This window comes from Serinus canaria, chromosome Z (assembly GCF_022539315.1).
Source record: "Serinus canaria isolate serCan28SL12 chromosome Z, serCan2020, whole genome shotgun sequence".
NCBI lineage: Eukaryota > Metazoa > Chordata > Aves > Passeriformes > Fringillidae > Serinus > Serinus canaria.
The window spans coordinates 47,014,776-47,036,344 of record NC_066343.1 but is presented as its reverse complement, the minus strand read 5'-3'; the positions used below and the strand labels follow the sequence as shown (position 1 = coordinate 47,036,344).

Genomic DNA, 21,569 nt, shown 5'->3' with positions numbered 1-21,569 from the left:
GTGGAAGGATGCCCTCACACAGAATCTCACTGTCAATCCCACTTCAGTGCCCAGTAAAATAATGGGGAAGATTATTCTGGGAGGTGTTGAAAAACCTGGAGGACAATAAAGTCATCAGTCACAGCCAGCATGGCTTCATGAGGGGAAGTCCTGCTTGTCCAATCTGATCTTCTCCGACAGGTAGCGCACCTAGCTGATCTAGGAAAGCCAGTTAATATAACCTTTTTGAACTTCAGCAAAGCTTTTCATGCTCTCACAAGATCCTTCTGGACAAATGAATGGGGTTACAGTAAGTAGGGTGACATCAGACTGGGGACCTGACACTAGTGGGGTTCCACAGGGCTCCATTCTTGCCCCAGTTCTTCAGCATTTTCATAAACGACTTGGATGTGATGCCCTTTTCAGCCTATAAATGAAACAACCCACTTTTGTAATAATATTAGTATAGGAATTAATATAAAAGTGGATCTTTATTGAAGGCCTCATGGGGCAGTTGTGGAAAAATGTCCACAAAAGCCCATTCCTCACAGGGGTGCATGCAGTTTTATAAGTTTGATAAATTGACAAAAAACCACCAATTAGATGTAGAACTGGTGATGCAATTCCTACCCAGTCCAAGCCCCTTCTAAATTCTCCTCCCCTTAGATGGGACTGAACCTTGTTGATGAAAACATGTCTGAAGAGCTGCTTTTTGGCCATGGGTTCTAAGGAGATCCAATATAGGACAGGGGCTTTGGAACATGCTTTGTCTTTCTGTCTAGGAAAATTTTTAAGTTAGGCTACAAGAGGAAGTTACAAAGCTACAAATACTTGTGTAAAGAATACAGAGAATATATAAAAGAAAAAAGGTAAAAGCCAAAATGGCATCAGGTGCAGGACTGAAAAGAAGACTAAGTAAGTTTGCCAGCACCACTAAATTGGGAGCAGCTGTTGACTCTTGTGGGCAGAGAGGCCCAGCAGAAAGATCTCTACAAATGAGAGATAAGCAATGCCAACAACATGAAGTTGAAAAAGGGGAAAGTTACAGATTCTGCATCTGGGACGGGACAACCCAGGATGTACAGACAGATTGGGGAATGAGAGGCTGGAGAGCAGCACTGGGGAAAGAGAACTGGATATCCCAGTCAACAGAAAGCTGAACATGAGCCAGCAGTGCTCATGGCAGCCAGGAGGGCCAGCCCTGTCCTGGGGGGCATCAGGCACAGCATCACAGCCAGACAAGGGAGGGGATTGTCCTGCTCTGCCCTGAGCTGGGACAGCCTCACCTCGAGTGCTGGGGCAGTTTTAGGCAACAGAATATATGAAAATTTTAAAGCTATTAGTGTCCAAAGGAGGACCACAAGGATGGTAAAGGGTTTGAAGAGGAAGCCTTATAAGGGTGGCTGAGGTCTTATTGTTGAGACCTCATTGTAGTCAGCAACTTCCTCATGAGGGGAGGAGGAGGAGCAGGCACTGATCTCCTCTCTGTGGTGACAGTGACTGAACCAGAGGGAATGGCCTGGAGCTGTGTCAGAAGAAGTTTGGGTTGAATATCAGGAATTTTCACCCAGAGGCAGTGGAACAGCTCCCCAGGGATGTGGTCACTGCATCTGCCTGAAAGAGTTCAAAGAGTGCTCTCTGGCACATGGTGTGACTCCCAGGGCTGACCTGTACAGGGCCAAAGCTGTACTCTGTGATCCTGATGGCTTCCTTACAACTCAGCACACTCTCTGATTCTATGAATAAATGACACTCATGATGAATACCTGAAATATCACCTTATTTATTTGACTCACCCATAAGAAACTGCAACACACACACATACATAGCTTCCTACCTTTTCACAAGGGAAGCAGTTTCAAATATATGTACCATTTATTTTTAAAATTAATCTATTTTTAAAAATCATGTCTCAGGAGTTAGCAGCCAGTATTAGTGCCAAAACCATGTAGATTCTGGAACTCCAAAGATCCTGGAAGATCTTGCTGGAACCAAATGGTACATTCAGAACAGTACATTCATGAGAAAATGAGGCCACATTTAAGGATATTTACTTACACAGTCAGGTAAGTTTAAACAACTCATTAAACAACAAATATCACTCTCCCTTTACCCTTCTGTTTCAAGACTTCAACAAAAAACATCCCAACAAGCAGTTTTTTGATGTATATAAGTGTCCTTAGAAACAAAAAGCACTCACCACAGGAACCAACAGTAAGACTGAATTTAGGTTTCTAGCTTTGATAAATGTTAATGAAATTAGAAGTTTTTCTCTTTGCTTTTGTGGTTTTGACATTTTGCAACTAAGGACAAAACTCAAGTTTTGACTGATTTGAAGTCCAGAGAAGAAGACCTTTTTCCAATGACTTGAACGTATTCTCAATTCAAACCTCTGTCTGCTATAGGTAACACTGCAGAACAAAAAATGATTGCTTTTGGGCTTACTAATAGCTTTTCTGCACTTGGCTTCATCTTCTTGCCATTAATCAAGTTCCAAGTGACAGCAGCATTTTGCAAAAAAAAAAAAAAAAAAAAAAAGACCTGGCAACTTTTCAGCCTCTCAATTTGCTTTCTTTGAAAGTCATTTTGCGGCAGGTGTAATGAAGAGGGTTTCCCAGATAGCCTACTTCCTTATCTATACAGCCAAAACCCAAATAAATCTCTGTGTGAACATTATGATAGAAGTTGTCTATACAGATTTGTTTATCTTAGCAGCTCGGCTGATAATGCCATTTAAGATGACATATTTTATGAAAATAAATTACAGGCCTAGTGAAAACATGACAGTGCAACAGGTGAGACAATGGAATGTATGGGAGCTAAGATGAGCTTTTGAGCTTGGTACTTAGCTAGGAATACTGAATTTCAAGTTATTAAAAAAAAAGTACTTTTTAATTGCCATTCATAGCAGTGATCATAAAAAATGGATTTCTTCACAAGAATTTTCCCTGTAATGAAGAAGAGGACTTAGTCGAGTTAGTCAGGATTTAAAAATACAGCTATAATTTTCCAATAAATTTTTTTTTGAAAAGTTGGGAATACGAATGAGCATGGAAAGAACAAGATGGTTTTAAGTTCGGAAGAAGAATTTATGCTGATTGAAAACTAAGGTATTTGTGAAGCTAAAATTTTTAGTATTCTTCTTTAATCTTTGTTTTAATTGATGTCAAAAAAAGAAAATTTATTATACTTTACTATTATATAATATATAATATGTAAATATTATAATTAAGAATAGAATAAAATATTTCATTTGGACGTGATGACCAAAGATCCAACTGCCCAACCACTTCAGGGCTGATTGAAAGTTTCAGAAAGAATTAATGGCCTTATCCAAATGTCTCATAAACACTGCCAGGCTTCAGGACCCTCTCTAGGAAGCCTGTTCCACTGTCTTGTTAAAGAAATACTTTCTGAGGTTCAGGTTCAGCCTGCGTCTCCTTTGATGCCACTTATAACCATTCCCATGCATCTCATCACTAGATATTAGAAACACATCCACATCTCCCTCTTGCTTTCCCACCTTGGAAAGCTGCAGAGAGCAGCATGGGCTTAGCCTCCTTTTCCTTAAACTATGGCAGCCCAGAGTCCTTGGCTGCTCCTCAGAAGACAAGGCTTTAAGTCCTTTCCCCAGTTTTGTTGCTGTGCTCTGAACGTATTCAAGGACCTTAATATATTTTATAAATTGTGGGGCCCAGCACTGTACCCAGCACTCGGGGTGAGGCCACACTAATGCAGAGCACAGTGGGACAGTCACCTCTTTGGACTGGCTGGGGATGCTGTGTCTGATGCAGCCCAGGATGCAGACTGCCCTCCTGGCTGACAGCGTTGACTCAAGATTGAGCTCAACATCAACCAACAGCCCCAGATCCCTGTCTGAAAAGCTGGTATTCAGTCACACCTCCCCCAGTGTGATCTTGTGCTCTAGGTGAAGAATTTGGCATATGAACTTAAATTCTGTCTCAGTAATCTTTGTCTAGTGTTTTAGTCCATCTAGAAAAGTCTGCAAGATCACTCTGTCAGAGTCAACAGCAACTCCCAGTTTTGTATCAACCAGCAAACCTACTGATACAAGACGGTGCATTCTTCTATATACAGATAATGAATAAATGCTTTGAAGAGGACTGAACCTAAAACAGATCTATGACGAACACCCCTGATAAGTGGCTGCCAGCCAGATATAGCCCCACTTTCAGCCCTGACATCCAGCCAGTTCTTCACTCACAGCATTGTGAACCCTCTCATCCCACAGCTGGACAACTTTTTACGGAAAGATGCTGTGAGGGACAGCCTTACTAAAACCCAGAATGGTCCCATCCACCACCTTCTCTTTATTTACTTGGAGGACATCATAGATGGATATTGAATTAGGTAAACACGGCCTTTGTGAATCACCTTTGTGAACCAATGTTAATTGCACTTTCTTTAAATGCCTGTCAGAAGTACTCAGTATAATTTTCTCCAGGAACTGAGGCTAGAACTATCATTTGTAGTTTCCTGGGTCTTCCTGCACACCCTTCATGTAAATTGAATAATACTGGCTAGTTTCCAGTCAGCAGGGACGTTTTCAGACTCCCAGGATCTTTGGCGCATAATGCGAAGGGGTCATGCAATAACAATAATAAAAATAGTTCCGGTAATAACAATGGTTGCATATTCATTGTTCATATACCCTGACATATGTAAATGTCACAAAAGACCTGGGTCACAAGCCAAGATTCAGGTGCACTAAACACCCTAATGAAACACCTGGCTCTAATCAGTGCTTTTGCTTTTTGACTGTATTTGACTGAAAAGTTCGCTGAAGTGTTTCCACTTGAAGAATTTCTTCATTATTCTGTTTTGCTGTTGTCATATTAAGCACGCACTGATATGGTAGGTCACAAGATGCATTCAAAATATGCAAAAGTGCTAAAATGCTACTATTACTAACATCTTACCTCACAGTATATTCTTTGTTACGGTAAATCATTTAAATATAATAGTTTAAATCTCTATGGACATAAGACACAATTTTGCATGTTTTATTCATTTGTAAGGGAAGAAATTTAATTTTCTGCTGAACCAGTATCAAGAACTGCATCTAGCTATGAAGTTAAATAGAACAGTAGTAAGCCAGGTGCAGCACTTTACATCAGTTTAAACCAAGCACTGAAAATAGTTGACGTTATATACATTATACCAGGATTTTATATCCTATGTAAGCCTTTGAGTATTTTTAAGGTTCTCCCTCCCAGTAGAGCCACTTAAATCACAGTTCTTTCAACCTCCTGCCACACTAATGCAACAAAGCCTCCTTTCCTTTGTGGAATCAACTGAAAGTCACTGCTTCAGAACTGCTTCATTTCTAGTTCTAATAAGCGGAATATTTTCGTTTTGTCGAGGTCTGTTGAATTTCATCTTCCTTTTGATGTCTGTATGTTTGCCAAAAATACTTTGAATACTTTAGTATGTGTTCTTCACTTAATTTTTTGATTCCTATGTCAAATCCTTGAAACCTTAGGAATTACAGTAATGAATACTATTTAAATACCTATTGCCAGGCTAAGCAAGCCAAAGTATTACATAAGCTTTCTCTAATTTCTAAATTACTTTTTCATACATATGTGAAAAAGCTTTCTTACTGGGATTTTTCTGTATTTGAAGATTAGCACTTATTACATTAAAATGTATTTAATCTTACTGTCACCTCAGTCCACTCGTGTCAAACACATCCTACATTTCAGCAAACATTTCTGTCACCCTTACTGTACACTTGATAAGACATGAGCGCTCACAGAAATGGCTAGCCTGGAAAAAATAAAGACAAGCTCCACCTCTTCTTGTAAAGATAATTTTTAATATCACATCCATATGCTGCTTCTATTTGGGTCTTTAAAGAACCACATCAAAATGGTTCCTTATTGTATCTAGCAGGTCACGGTTCTTACATGAGGATATTCAATGTTTTAGTTCAGATCTTTCATCACCCGATACTGATTCTGCTGGTAGGGGAAATATTACTCCACCCCCTAATATTTCCTTTTCCATTGTTCTTACTATCATTTGCTTGTGACTGATTTCTGATGATGTAAGGATGACCATGTGTGAAAAATGATTGAATCATCATAGGTATCAGTGAGTGAGTGGGGAAAAAAAAGGATAAAAAAAACCCCACGTTTTAAAATCTAACTGCTCAATACGACTTAATTTTTATTTTGCAAGCAGCCAGCATATACTCACTGTGGCTATGAAAAATGCCTATAATACTATCTGCAGTCACTAGATAACAGAATGGGAATACCTAAATGGGGGTCATGCTAAAATTAGCCACTTGGCTGAAAGTGTCCCAAAGTGTCTTAGCTTAGTTGTCTGAAACTATTTAACAGGTGTACATTCTTAGCCAAAACTGTCAATGAAGAACTCTTTCAAGCTAAACAGAGCTGCTCTGCTTTTGCCTAGCATTATTTCAGTTTCTCTTCTTAGATCACAACCGTGAGATGTCCTTTTAGGAATCATCATCCATAAGTTTATTTTCTTTCATGGATATACACGGTAACTACAAATACAATATAGTCTAGCCATTTTACTGATTTGAACACTATGTTTGTCTCTAAGGAACATCAAACTGCCATAAAAAGGTATGCATAAATTATTTTGCAGTACTGCCAGTATTTCATAAAATAAAATTAATCCTATGCCCAAATATGTGAAACTGAACTGGGTAACTTCACAGCATTTTATGTGAAACAGAAATCTGGCTAGATGAAATTCAGTGGCATGTGAAGTTCATGGGGAATTAGAAGTAGGTAAAATAGACCTTTGCAAAGACATGATAGGTGGTAACCGGCAGCAGGAAAACTTTCTCCAAGTAAGCTGATCTAGCAAATACAAATGAACAATCAATCATCTTAAAAGAATATGCAGGATGATAAAGAGATTAATTACATTTCACCTGTAAAAAAATGTAGGGAAAAACTTAGGAGAGATTTCTCAAAAAAAATCTGGTATCTACACATACCTTCTTATTACATCTTTAAAGATCTTCCATCAGCCTACTCTTGATTTTCCAAAGTAACTGATCTCTGAAAGTTTTGACTACAGGAATTTACAACGATAATTAAGAAATCTGGGACTGCTGTTTCACTAATTTTCTAAAATGACATCTCTACATCTTGAAAAAAGCTTTCTCATGTATGGTTTTAAATTCATTACTATAGTCGGTTATTTATAACATAATGTTGTGCAAGAGAAGGGAAAATTTGTAAAATTCAAACTTTGGAAAAAAAGAAACCAAAAGATTCCCTGATTGAAAACAATGTATTTGATAAATTTTGCATTCAGAAACAGGAGTGGAAATATTTTAAAAAGTACTAACCATAAAAAATACTAGGTGAGGCACTTGCCAGAAAGCTCTTACAATACTTACAGGAGTTATTCAATGATTTTCATATATATTAAATTATTACAACATAGTTTTTGAAGAACTACACAAAAGTCAACAGTAACACCTCTTAAATCAGCACACTCGAGTGCATATACCTAAAAACTGAACTCAACACCCTGAATCACATATTTACAGTGATGTATGTTTATTTTTTGTTTCAGAATTTATAAGGCACAGTACTTTCTAAAGCACTGCCATGTCCATGCTTGCAATTAACAGAACTGAAATATAAAGTATCTTTGAACTCAGCTATGGAACATGAGATGTGTATTTCATTATTCTTTGGTATCCTTTTCTGGCTACTAGTTAAATGTCATCACTTTTTCTTTATAAAGATCAGTAAATTATTAAGTATTTAAAATTGTACTGCATGGAAGGTTAATATTTATTTGCCAAACATAATATTTGCATACCCAAAGAAAATAGTTAAAATTAGTTTATAACATTACAAACAAATATTTCTAAGTCTGTACTATTTCATAAGCCATTCCAATAAATCTGCCTGCTCTTGTATTGGCTGGGTTGTACTGGGTTGTGTTGGCCACCTCTCCTTTTGTTTCACTATTTCACAAAATCCTATTGTGTGATTTTTAAGCAGCGGCGTTTAGATTCTTAATCCTCCCTGCACAGCTACCTGGAGAGGCTTTACAACATAAACTGTAAAGTAGCATTTTCTCAGCAGGAACAACATTCCTCTTCAAAAAGAGGCTTAATAAAAATAGGACTGTAATGAACATGCTAGCTCTGGTCACAAAGTGCTACACACATAGCATGACCACTCAAAGTTCAGGAAATTTTGTGGAATGATACTCCTTTGGCTCTTCAAATGTCTTATCATGCAATATATGATTGAGATAAATGTCTTTCCAGTGTATTAAGCTCATGCACAGGTATTTTCTCAGTTCCTTTATTTCTCTTCATTTCACTTTCAAAAGCCTGTCCTACTAGCAAGCACCTGGCATTAATCACTGTGACTACACAGCAAACAGTTTCAGATAAACACTGGTGTACATAATTTATACAGTTCCAGCTGAAACACAGAAAATTTCTCCTACTGTGAAGCTAATATCCAGAATATGTACAGTCCTTCCTCCCATTTGTCTAGAAATGAGAGACATCCCCTCTGCACATTTTCTAACACTACAGCCCAGCCACTCCATTTGTCTAATTTCTGTGCCCTCTAAGATAGCTGTCCCAGATGACAGGTTACTTCATAATAGCTCCTTCTCATTTCAGTACTACCAGGTAGAGTGAAAATACAGAAATGAGCTTCTATTATCACTGAATCTATTGCTAGCAGCAGAAACAAAAGCTGTAATACTGTGCATTTATCATCTCTGATTTGGATTGTTTGGGAGTCTTTTTTGTTTGGTTGGTTGCTTTTGTCTAGATTTGGTGCTGTTTTCTGTTTTAATGTGGAAATGTTGTGCACTCCTGAAGCCTTCTTCAATATCTTGAATCCTTCAAGATATTGAAGAATTGCTTCAATATCTGTGGGTTTCAATGGACAAGGATACATTATACAGTAAATATTTCTCTATTTTTTTAAATTTAACTTTATGCAGCAGTGAATGTTTGACATTGAATCGATCAGTTTCTAATAATATAAAAAGAAACAACCACCCTAGACACTTTCCACAGAATTTTTACTTCTTTCAGGCTTATATACTGCCTGTGGCACACCAATGCAGTGTATTACCATAATCAACAAGAGTAAGAGAAAATTGTGGGTCAAGACAAACAAACTGCCTTCTGCATAAATGCCCTGTTGTAATATCTCTCTTTACTTTCCAGACAATAGGAAAAATAGAGCAAACAGGAGCGACATTAGACTATATATGTATTGCGCTCTACATTTTTACGTAAAACCTGCACAATTCCGTACTTTACTCATATACCTAGCAGTTGAAGCTAAGGCTTCTTCATGCCCTCAGGGTCTTGACAAAACTTTATAAAGAAACGCACATAAAAATATTTTTAAAAATGAAAACTGGGATTCCTGAAAATTAACTGAATAGAATTGCTGCTGGATTCTTTACTAGAATTCCTTCTTCCTGAACAATTTATAGACTTATATATGACACTAGAACTCTTGTTCTACAACTAGGGAAAAATGCTTGATATCCCCATTTGCAAGACCTAAAAACAGATTTAGGTGGCTTTAACGTAACAAATGGACAGCAAAAGGAAAGCTATTTCATCTCTGATGTCTGGGGAGGAGGAAGATCCTACACCTTGTTGCTTTTTACTGCTTATACATGGATCACAATACAGGTAGGGTTGAAAGGCACAGCAGGGGATCATCTGGTCTAACCTTCCTGCTCAAACATGGTCAGCTGAGCTCACATTGCACAAGATTGCATCCAGACAGTTCCTGAATATCCCCAGAGAGGGACAGTCCACAATCTCTCTGGGAAATCTGCTGCAGTGCACAGTTACCTCCACACTAAAGCAGTTCTTCTTAATATTCAGATGGACCTTCCTGTGCATCAGTTTTTCTTCCTGATGCCTCTTGTCCTTTTGCTTGGCATAACTGGTCCATAATCTTTGTGCTTACTTACAGACATTGATAAGATCCCCTCTCAGCTGTCTCTTCTCCAGGTTAAACATCATCATTTCCTTAAGTGTTTCCTCACAAAAGAGATGCTCAAGTCCCCTCATTACCTTTGTAAACCCTTGCTGGACTTGCTCCAGGAGTTCCATGTCTCTCTTTTACTGAGGAGTCCAGAAGTGGACACAGAACTCCCGATGTGGCCTCACCAGGGCTGAGAAGGGGGAGGATCACCTCCCTCAACCTGCTGGCAATGCTCCTTCTAACGCTCCCCAGGACAACACTGACATTCCTGGCTAGAAAGGCATGTGTATTAATCATCAATAAATAAAAGAATAAAAGCACTCTTCCACTCTTAAGGCTCTCAGCACAAACTTTCAAAACAAAAACCTCCAAAATAAATTGTATTGACTCCTCTTGTCGGCCTGTCTCCAATAGTCAACTTTCAGACTTCTCTTTTCAAGCCATGTTTCCCTTCAAATTCAACATTTTCATATGGGTGAATCTGTCATGGAAAGCAGCCAGCTTCTTTATATACAGAAAACCAAAAGCAGTTTCCAGTTATCTCAGGCATTCATTCTTCTTCCAGACTCTCACAATATTCAGCCTAACAAGTGCAAGTTTAGCCTGGAATGTTCCCTGATTTACTCTAGTAACAGAAAAAAGGACCCAATATCTTGTTTCTGGTAAGGCCTTGAAATGTTATCCACTGTAGATGCCTTTTCTGCCCTTCTTCCTTCTCACACTGTAAATTTCTGAGACATAGAAGCTAAAAATTTATTTACATTCATAGTTCTTTGAGACCCAAATATTAAGAATTGGTCATAGTATAGGAACCTAACAAAATATGGCAGCAGCATCTGTAATGCATGGAACTAGTTACTCCATACAGCCACAGAGAAAAACTGACAAATTTAGCTGCAAAGACACAGACATATCAGAAAAAATGTTGCTGTTCTGTGCTTCATAAATTATCTGCAGTAGTCAAAGCTGGGATTTGTGAGAGACCAATCAAGTAAAATGAATGCAGGTAGACACTTCTGCTCCTGGAATTACCCTGATTTCACTGACATTCCATATTAGGGTTGCAATACTTGTAGGCTGAATTGTGAGTGAAATCTGACTTCCACCTCTGAGTGACATCTTGCAAGAGGCACAAATGACAAGCTGGGTCTGTGACAGAACCATTGCAGAACAATTGAAAGAACATATGAAAGTAATATAGACATCTTCTGCCTATATAACCCAGAGTTGCATACATACCACAGGGATGAGTAAAGCATAAGCAACCACAGCTCCAACTCACTCGACTCTGTCTTGTGTTTCATTAAATCTAGTTAAGTCCTGTTGACATCTATAGTATATATTTATTCCTACAGCAGCTATGTGAGGCAGAGGCATTCTCTCCCAAAAAGGCATCATCAATGGAGTGTTTGTCCAAAACAACAGCTTTCTACTGTTGCAGACTGTACAAGGTTAAGATCTGTGTAAGTTTGCAAAGTAGAGGCTTTGCAATAATAGAATTATCTTCCAGGCTAATGCCCTTAGCACTGAATTATGCCATGTCTTGGGAAGTAATACAGCAAACCATTGTATTTTTAGCAATTCAAATTTTAACCCCATCAAAACTTCTTAATAATGGCCTTTTTCTCTGCAGGCTCCTTGCTTTCTATGACATTACCCCTTTATCTAAATCCACAGTCACAGTATGTTCATGAGTTCTCGTATGTTCCCAGTTTCAGATTAAATCCATAAATCTACTCCTGGGGCAAATATATTTCTGCAGCTGCAAAAGCGCTATGTATTATGGTTGGATAAAATTCTCAATCTTTATATTTCAGTGGTTTTAATTAGAAAAAATAATTTTAATTTAAATTTATTTGAATTTTAACTTCATAACCAATAAGATTTTTTCATTAGTCATTTGCATATGCATATCATTATGTATTTATTGCTTTTAAAACAGGATGCAATACTAGTGTTGTCAGAAGTAGGCACTGAGACACTATTATTGCTCTTACTATCAAGCAAAAAAGAGGCAGCAAAGCTACATATTTGTTACAAAAAATTATTAATAATCAATAGGACTCGTAAAGAAACAGACCACATTTTACAGTCAGTCCAGATGCCCCCTCCATCTTTTGCAACTGTTGTGGTTCTCGGTAGAGAGATAAGAGGACTGTTGCTTCTCTACAAAAGCCAAAATGAGAACTCCAGTTTAGAGCACTCACTTTCAAAACACACTCATACTCATTTCATGACCAGCAGTCTTGTACACACATTACAAGAAACTATTATTTCCACCTGAATACAAAGAATATTATTTCCACCTGAGTTTTCATACTGCTTTTGCTTTTCCTTGCTCTTCCTCCCAATCCTCCTTTAGTATGTAAAATTTCTAATGGAATATAAAATGTAATTTTATGTTCATTTTCAACAATGTGGAAACTGTACATAAAAAGTCCTCCTATCAATTAATAAAGGAAAAACCTTATATAAGGCAGTTAAGAACAGGTCCATGGGGCTGTTAAAACATCAATCTATGAATTCTCCTGTTTTCATTAGCTTGACTGGGAAGAATTTTCAAAAGATATTATAAGGAACAAACATGGCATTAGAGGTAAGAATTTTAAATACTAAAATGGTTTGCTTACATCAGACTTTCTCTAAGGAAAAAAATGTATGTCCTTAGGGTTCATTTTTGATATATATACACATAGTGTTGCTAGCTGTCTCCAACTCTAATGTCAGAAATTTCTGCAACGATTAAAATAGCTAATAAAATTATAGAAACTTTTTTCTTCTAGTAAAAATTGAATTTTGGAGAATAGCATGAAAAAAGAAATCTTCTTTGGGATAGAGGATCAGGAAAAAAACATACTGTAATTACACATTCCACAAATTTTCCTCTAAATTCTGTAAAGCTGTTTAATTATCTTCAATTCCTATAAACAGGCACCTAGTAATTTTGCAAACCTTGTAATGCCATGTAATATCAAAATACAAGACAGTAATTTTCAGCCATAAAGCCAGCCCTGCAAACTGAAGAGTGTGGTATTTCATGAAGTGTCTCCAAATTCAGTGTCTATTCATTTCCAGATGACAAAACAAAATGTTCAGGTCATTTGACTACCAGTATTTTCTACCCTGAGTATTATCTGGACAGCAGGCTTGGCAGTACATTAATATCCTCACCCCTGAGAGAGTTGAAAAAACTGAATACTATTTTTAAAAACTTCTTATTGAAGTAATACAGTTCAGGTGACATATATCTGAAGTGGAAGAAGCCTCCCCTTTTTTATGATTGCTTCTTGTGGGAGAAAATCTGCATTAGCTTAACCTCATCTAAAAACTGTTCATGCAACTTTTCAAGGTCACTGTTAATTGAGCAAATTCTGTGTAAATGCTGATTGAACAAAGCTAAGGCACCCAGGGCAGCACTAAAATGGGAATCAAGTGCATTCATAAAGCGGTTGGCTTGAGTAGTAATTGATAACCTGTTGTGTGGCACTCCTGTTTCACTTTTTTCTTCAGTCTATTCTGTCATTCCCTACATTCCCACTTTACCATTTTATGGTCAAAAGTCACAAACACAGCAGCTGAGTATTTTTTTTTAAAGTTTATAATGAACAGCATTGGGACCATAGCGAGGTCCATCAGTAAAGAACTTTGTATTTACCTCTGCCAGAGAGGATCCTCTGCTTTGCAGCAATGCAGTACTTTAAGCTCTATGAAGTGAATTGGTCACGTTTAGAAAGAACTTACCGCGTAAAACAGTGAGTCTCGTGGACACACTTATTTCGCCAACACTGTTGGAAGCCACACACTCATAAATAGCTTCATCTCGGGGTGTGCGCAGTGGCTGAATTCTGAGAACTGATCCAGATCCATCATCAAACTCTATTACCTATAAAAGGAAACAAAAGCTGTCACAGATGTTGTTACAAATACCTATCCCTCAGCTAATCTGTTCGTGAACAGGGGCCCGTTGGTATTCAAGTCACCAAAGACAGGTTCGTTTCTCAAATTTATGTAGCAAGACAAATTCCAGCCATATGGGAAAATGTTTAAGTGGCAATACTTGGAACATACATTGCTTGTCAGTGAGTACTCAGTGGCCACTTTAATACAGTTTCAAGAAATACAGGACAAAAACCAAATGAACAAACAAACAAACAAACAAAAAAAAACCACCAAAAAAACCCCTAAAAACCCCCAAAAACAAAACCAAAAATAAACAAAAAAACCAAGCCAGCAAACAAAGGCTCTAAGAAAAAAGTCTGTGACTTAATGATCTCTTATTCTGAAGTTCACCACCAATGCTTCTCAATTCTCTTAGCTAAAGAACTTCACCTTAAAATGACAGTTACATTCATTTTAATTGCTGCCAGCTATATTCCCTCTCTACTCACAGAGTGCAGCTCACTCACTCATTTGGCTCCAAAGTTAATAACTGTATGCAATTTCTGAACCAAACAGGATGACTCGGTTTAGCTTTGTATTTAACCCACAAAGTAAGTAAATTTATCTAAAAAGTGATCATTTAGGAAGCTAAATAATACAGCAAAACTTCTAAGACATAGTTTTAAAATTGCAATATTCACACAAGAAGTAATAACATTTATATGAGAAAATTCACTGAACAGATCTTATTTCCTTCTTGATCTGAAGTCAGAATCACATCAAATATTGGTGAGTACTGCAACACTCTGTAGGTCCTGGAAAAACTTTCTTAACAGTTAAGCAATAGCAGTAATCTCTTTAATCTACTTTTTAAAAAAGAAATTTAAAAAATCACTGAGACATACCAGTACTACTGTAAGATAAATGATACTTATAAACAAAGGACAGTCGCAATTTTTTGTTTTTTTCTAAAAACTAATTAGTATCTGCCCATAATCTATATATACATGCACAAAGTGATTTACAGATATGTCTGTCTGCACATCTGCTTGTGTCCTTCTGTCTCATTCTTACACAAGCAACCTACGAGATCACTGTACATGTTGACAAAAGAGAGCTATAAAGTCCGGGGTTAGAGATGATGGTAAATATGCCCTGCATCTTGCTATTCCCATTGCAGGAATTGCTCAGTTTCTGCTTAGCATTGGGAGAGGTGCAAGTAAGATAAGAACCCTGGGGTAATTTGATACTGAATTTGTATGATAGCTCACAGGATGTATTTTTCTTGCTCTTCCAGTAAAGCTATCTTAAACCAATCTGGATCAGAAAAAATATCCACCTGATCCACAATTAAAGGAATAACTAGAATCCTCAAAAAATTGAAATTTATAAGGGAAAAAAAATTCGAACTCTTTAAGCAGTCAGACTAACAATTTATAGATATGAGAGCACAGGATCTGAATACTCACAAACATACCTAAAACAGAGTAATTGCTATCGTTTAAACCTGAGTGCTGAGTAAATGTATCTGGACAGACACTTAAAACAATTGCAGCAGATTGGATTTGGAAAATGTTGCAGAGATTAAGTTTCAAGTCTGGTGTCTCCAAAATATGTATCATAAAGGGGATTTATTTTTCGTCCAATGAGTTCTCTCCTTTCCTGCATCCCACAGCTAGTTAATTCCCAGCTCTTCCCCATCTACTGGAGGAGATTTTATTTTTTTATTACAGAGCTATTTTAATAAAAGCATTTTTGCACACAAGGTAGAATGATGTAATTTTCAACTTTTATTTTTCCCTTTCCTGTTTTTTTTAAGTGCTTCTGAGAAAGACTTCTTAGCAAATTAAAGCAGATTTCTGTAATTCCTATTATTTGAATTAATTTGCAGGAAGAAGAGGAAAAAAGGATCCTCATTCAGAGTCTATATCTGTAATATAAATAAAAGCTGAAAGATTACTAGAGAAGACCCTCGAGGTCTTACTGTATATTCTAATTTCAGAAGCACTGCCTAGCTTTCACTGCTATTGTCAATAAGTTGGGAGAATTAGCTGGTAAGAACAAAATTTCAATGACAATAGTCTTCAAATATATAAACAGTCAAGAGAGAAGAAATAAACTATTTGCTTCCCAATTGCTACATACATCAAGTTTCAGCAAGAGTTCTGGTTTCAGGTGGGCCACAGGTAATCATCACAAGTTTCATTAAGCCCTGAAGGAGACTGTCCAAATTTGTTGAATTATAACAAAGTATCACCCAGCATCCCTGGGAAAGCATGTGGATAAGATGGACCACTAGAATCCTTTCCAGCTGTATTTACTGTATGAAGACAGGTGTTCAGGTAAAACATTTTGATGTCTGTCATCATTAAGTAACTCAGAGAAATGTACAAAATATTAATGTGAAGAAACCAAAATAAATATTCTTTTATTGCTTCAGCTGAAAATCTCAAGACATACCTTGTTTCCCAAACATTTCATATGTATTTTTTGAATCTCATTTCTACTGTTGTTCTTTTCTTATTTACAGATTCTATGGCATGAATTAACAGCCTTACTTCAAACAGCAAGAAAAGCTGTTTAAAATAATGATTTGGTATGCACACTCTGTAACTGCTCTGCACAGCAGACATGATAAAAATTATAAAACACTTGGCAAATGTCATCTATTTGTTCGAAATACACTTCATCTTACTTAGCTATACTGTTTGTTCAACAGTCCACTAAAGGCATTTTTAAAACATTTTAGGGTGTTTTTTATAGTTACATGCAAATAATTTTTATGGAAATAAAACTACTTTATGTTTGCTTATTCTCCCTAAAAACAGGTTCACAGATCCCTAAAAAGCAATATATTAAGGAAATATACCATGACATATTGCAGAATAACATACAGTAAACATATACATGCACCATCATTTTCTGTTTAGAATTCACTTTGAGTGAAAGTTCTGTGAACACAAGAGGACAAATTGTGTAAAATTTATGATAAAACTACTATGTTAATCCCTCTAGCCAATTACAGCTCTGCATATCCTCTGCAAAGTGCAAACAATTTTTGGCACCAGGAGGTAACATTTAAATTAATGATTTTGTTTTTCATGTTGTAGTAAATACACAAGCCGGAAATTATAATAGTAAATGAACGAATTCCGATGTCTTTAGATATTTATTGAACCAAAAATCAAGAAAATAAATTTGGTTTACAGAAGAAATGCAGCTCTTCTAAAAGAATCTAACCTGAAAGCCACAAAAAATAATCTTCACAAACGCTAAGAAAAATTAATATAGAGGACTTTAATATCCAGTCAGTTGTTAATAATTATATGTTAGATATTTTTCTCATATAATGCATGTCACAAAGATTTTATATACAAATCATTAATCTTTGAACAGTTGTTTTTAAGCAAACAGAAGTCTCAAATCTAACACTGAAAACATTTAAGAGACAATTGCACGCTCTTAGTGCCAGTTTTGATATCTCTTCTAAAAGCTTTCCCCCATTTTCTGAGTTTTTACTTCATGTTAAAGGTCAATCCATATTTGACATTAATTATTCTTGCTTCTATACGACGGAATAGTACTTGTTTTCTTATCTCCCTTAATAATCAGAATCCTTTGAGCTGATTATTTTCACTGTTTCCTTTAACTGAAGATTGTGGTTCTTCCAAGCCTTTTCCTATTTTATCGTTAAGAAAAAAATCAAAAGCAAGCAAGTTTTACTTTTCCTCTTCAGAGCAGGAACTACAGTGCCCCCTTTCATCTCCTTCATCAAAAGGGGTAAGGAATTGTGGCAGCAGAAGCAGCCAAAGACTAAGCCTGCTCGATGCACCTTGTCAGAAGAGGAGGTGGTTTGCTCTTTGGAGACAGCAGTCACTGCTCAACTCATGTCCCCACCAGCTCTTCATGAGCCAGGAAACTGAACAGAGGCACCACAGAGCTCCTCAGTTCAACCATGCTAGCTTGGAAAACAGCAGAAGCAGTTTTCTCTTTAATGGTTCCACACACAAACAGGTTTCAAAATAAAAACTTCATTTGAGTATTCCCACCAAATTATCCCTGATAGACAATTCTATTCTGCTAAATCACCGTTAATAAAGCACACATAGTGGGATCAAAAACAAAGTTGGAATAAAATGTTTTTCAGAGGAACAGAACAATGGACCTAATACCTCAAATCTCTGATTGCTGACTTTCTTTCCTTTTTTGTTCCAGACAATTTTAGGTCTTGGATCTCCTGTGGCTTGACAGATGAATGAGGCAACTCCTCCTGAAACCCCTGTCTGGTCAACGGGAGTTCTTGTAAACTTTGGTGGTGCTGAAACAAACAACAACAACAAAAAAAATTAACCATATTAATCCAAGCAGTAAACACAAATTTTAAAAAGCTCACAAAAAGATTTAAAAATTTAAAAAAAAATAAATGCTTTGTTTCTCCAGTGATATCATTCACCTGCATGAGAAAGCATTATTTTAAAAAACCTAAAAGGTCAGGAAAGTACTTACAGATTTTACTAGTGAAATTTGTATTACAACCAAAATTTGATGGCATCGGAATAGCAAGATCACACATTATATTTTATCACCATTATAAATAAAAAATCCAATTTGACTTCTGTTTCAAAATGAGCTCATCAATCAACTGGAATAATATCACGATTAGCTACTTGATGCTGTGATCACAGAGTGTCATGAAAACAGGAAGCTCACCTTTGAGACATTAAAATCAGTGACATTTAGGAGAAAGCATTTGTAATTTTGCATGGTGGAGGTAAATTATTATGTATTAAGAGTCCAGGATAAAAAGGACTGTACCAGAAGAGAGATTTATGCTCTGCTAATTTTCCTGGCAAAAATGTACCTAAACCAAAAGGCAAGGGCACATCTCAGCAAAACTGTGTACCACTACTTCCACAGTGAAATTATGAAAGAACTTCTCTGATGTCAAAAACTGCCCAAAACCTTAGCAAATAAAACACTCTTTAAGTGAAAATACTAGAGATCCTTTCCTAAGCCACAGGCCTTATGTCTGGACCACAAAAAAGGCAAAAATATATTCTGATGAAGAGCATCTGGGTTCCAACAAAACTGCTTTTTTTTGAACTCTTTTTGTTTTAACTCAGCACTGTGATATGTAAAGAGACTTGACTGAATCTATATACTGACATTCTGTGGCACAAGTTGTAATCACGGGCCACCAAGTGAAAAATGACACGCTGCCATTCTCCTTTAATTTTTTTTTACATTCTGTAAATTCACTGTTAGAACTCAAACCACAGAAAGAGAAACACTTCATGCCAAAGTCCAAGAGCACACAGTAACTCTGTATAGTAGCTTATAGGCAGCAAATAGCACACATAGCAATAAATTAAATTAAAAATCTTTCACCAAACTTAACTGCTCTAAGGAGTACAACCATTATTCCAGAAGTTTCTTATGTAGAACTGTCCAAAATCTGGTGAAGGACCATAAGACTATAGCTGCTACAACTCCTTGCAAAAACTGCAAACTGGCTTCTGCAGAGCATTATTACCCTTATCGTGGAGTTGCAGAACTACGGCTGAATACTTGACACAGCTCCAGCTACCTGAACAACAGTATTTTTGCCATCCTGTGTGAATTTTTGTTGCTTTAACAGCAATTAGTGAAGCTGTTGTTTATTAATCCCCTAGCATTAGAGGCATAGCACTAGACACAGCAAACAAGGGCAGTTGTACATAATGATGCAATTTTCAACTTGTAGACATTTTTCAAGGAAAACAAGGTTTTAAGACTGTATATAAAATTCACTTTCTTGTATGATGTGACTAATATTATCTACATCAATAAAAAAGCTTCACAGGCCAGTAGAGAATGGAATTGGGGTGATCTCTGTTTTTCACTTAGACCATAACTTAGCCAAAAAAAAAAAAAAGGTACGTATCTGTCTGGTCAAAGCTTCTTTTACATAAGTAAGACATTTCCAGAAAAAACATTGCTACAACTCTCCTCCAATACGTAATATTGGACGTAAGTCAGTTACTTTTCAAGCATCATATGATATCAGAGAAGATAAATTATACTTTAGAACATAAATAAATTTATAAATTTAACTGCCATGGGGACAGGTAAGTACTATGCAATCCCTCTTTTTATTACTCTATCAAAACGTTCATCTTGTTACATATAAAGCAGCTATCATCAGTGTAAGGGTATGTGAAATCATAACCCAGCAGAATCAAAAATGAAAAGTAGTGTTTGTTGCCTTTATCTTTATAAAGGTTGTTAATTAAGGTTTGACACAAATTATCTCCACAATTAATGTTGTCAGTTTCTTGACATTGATTGTGACCTAAGAGGCTAGGCACTCTGACAGCAAACACAATTAAACTGCACACACAGTTGTGCTTATTAACATGAGGGCAATTTTGATTGAGAACTGACAACTATTTTCGATCTCCCTTAACAACAGCAGCGCATAGTTCAAGAAAAACTCTCCACAACACAGTTCATTAAGCACAGCAACAATCTATATGGAAACCTTCCACTGCAATTAAATCTGCCAAAAAAATAAGATGTAATATGTTACCAGCTATGATACCAGAGTCTTTCAGCCCTTTTGGAACTCTCCTTGGTAACATCAATAAATGCAGTTAAAATAACAGAACTGTAATTAAAATAAAATAAGTGAAATTCACTTAAAATCAGCATCTCATGTTTCTTCACTTAAATTTTCTTAAGGGCATCATAAAAACTGCTGCAGTATTACCATTTAAATGCAAGAACAAGCCAAGTTTTACCTGTTTATATACCAGCACCTATTCAGATATTGATACTAATGGTAAATTTTGATACCTTGTCAAGCTAAAAAAAAAAAAAAAAAAAAAAAAAAAAAAAAAAAAAAAAAAAAAGAAAGAAAGAAAGAAAATCAGAGTGGGAGATACCCGCAACTTGGACTTCTGAAGAGTAACACAAGTTTTGTCATTCAAGAGCTGAGGGCTCCCACCATCTCTTTCTTGCTGGGGCTCAAGAAGCCGAAGTGACAACTAAGAAACTACTGCAAATGGCACTCACAAAGGAAAACTGAATTTATTGCAGCTCACCTTAAATACAATGAGCTTGCATTTATTTGTTTTATAGAGTTTAATCCCATAGAAATTAGGCTGCTGCTTCAATGAACAGCCAAGCTGTCCCCTCAAGGGCCACAAGAACTTCTAAAATGAGAGATGGTTTACCTCTATCCAGATAGAAGTGGAGTTTTTTTGCACATTGTAGCTCCAAAAATAAATATTTTTAAAGTGACAAGAAAATAACTCATTTTGATTGGAACATTTGAATATCTTGGCATGAGCATAAGACACTTCTCTCCTCCCTTCTGCACCTCTACAATGACTTTCTAAAGTTGAAGTAGAATTCTGAAATAGTGAATGGAATTTATTAATTCACATTTCATCATGCTATAGAATAATCCATTTTAAAGTTGCTGTTCTGTTCTCTGTGCTGTGCTTTAAGGATATGCAATACTTTTCGTCTGCACTCAAATAAAATGTCTGACAAAATATTTTTGAAATTACCACTTCAGCACCCTTTTTTTCACAGCTCCTGCAAACTATTCTTGGGTAGAGACATTTTTATGGACATACTCCTCTATGAAAGGGATATGAATATGAGAATAAGACTTCATTTTCTTTAAAGTGAGAGCCTGCAGTCCAACTACAGCTAGCTCAGCAT

General features: G+C 36.5%; 1 protein-coding gene across 1 annotated transcript in view; it reads right to left on the bottom strand.

Moving 5' to 3' along the window:
* Positions 1-21,569, bottom strand: part of PTPRD (protein tyrosine phosphatase receptor type D) — a 366,121-nt gene that overhangs the window by 207,556 nt on the left and 136,996 nt on the right. The window contains exons 3-4 of the mRNA XM_050987010.1: positions 18,032-18,177; positions 13,722-13,863 (exon numbers count right to left, since the gene is read on the bottom strand). Of these exons, the coding sequence (XP_050842967.1) occupies positions 13,722-13,863; positions 18,032-18,177 (288 nt within the window). The remainder of the gene's footprint in view (positions 1-13,721; positions 13,864-18,031; positions 18,178-21,569) is intronic.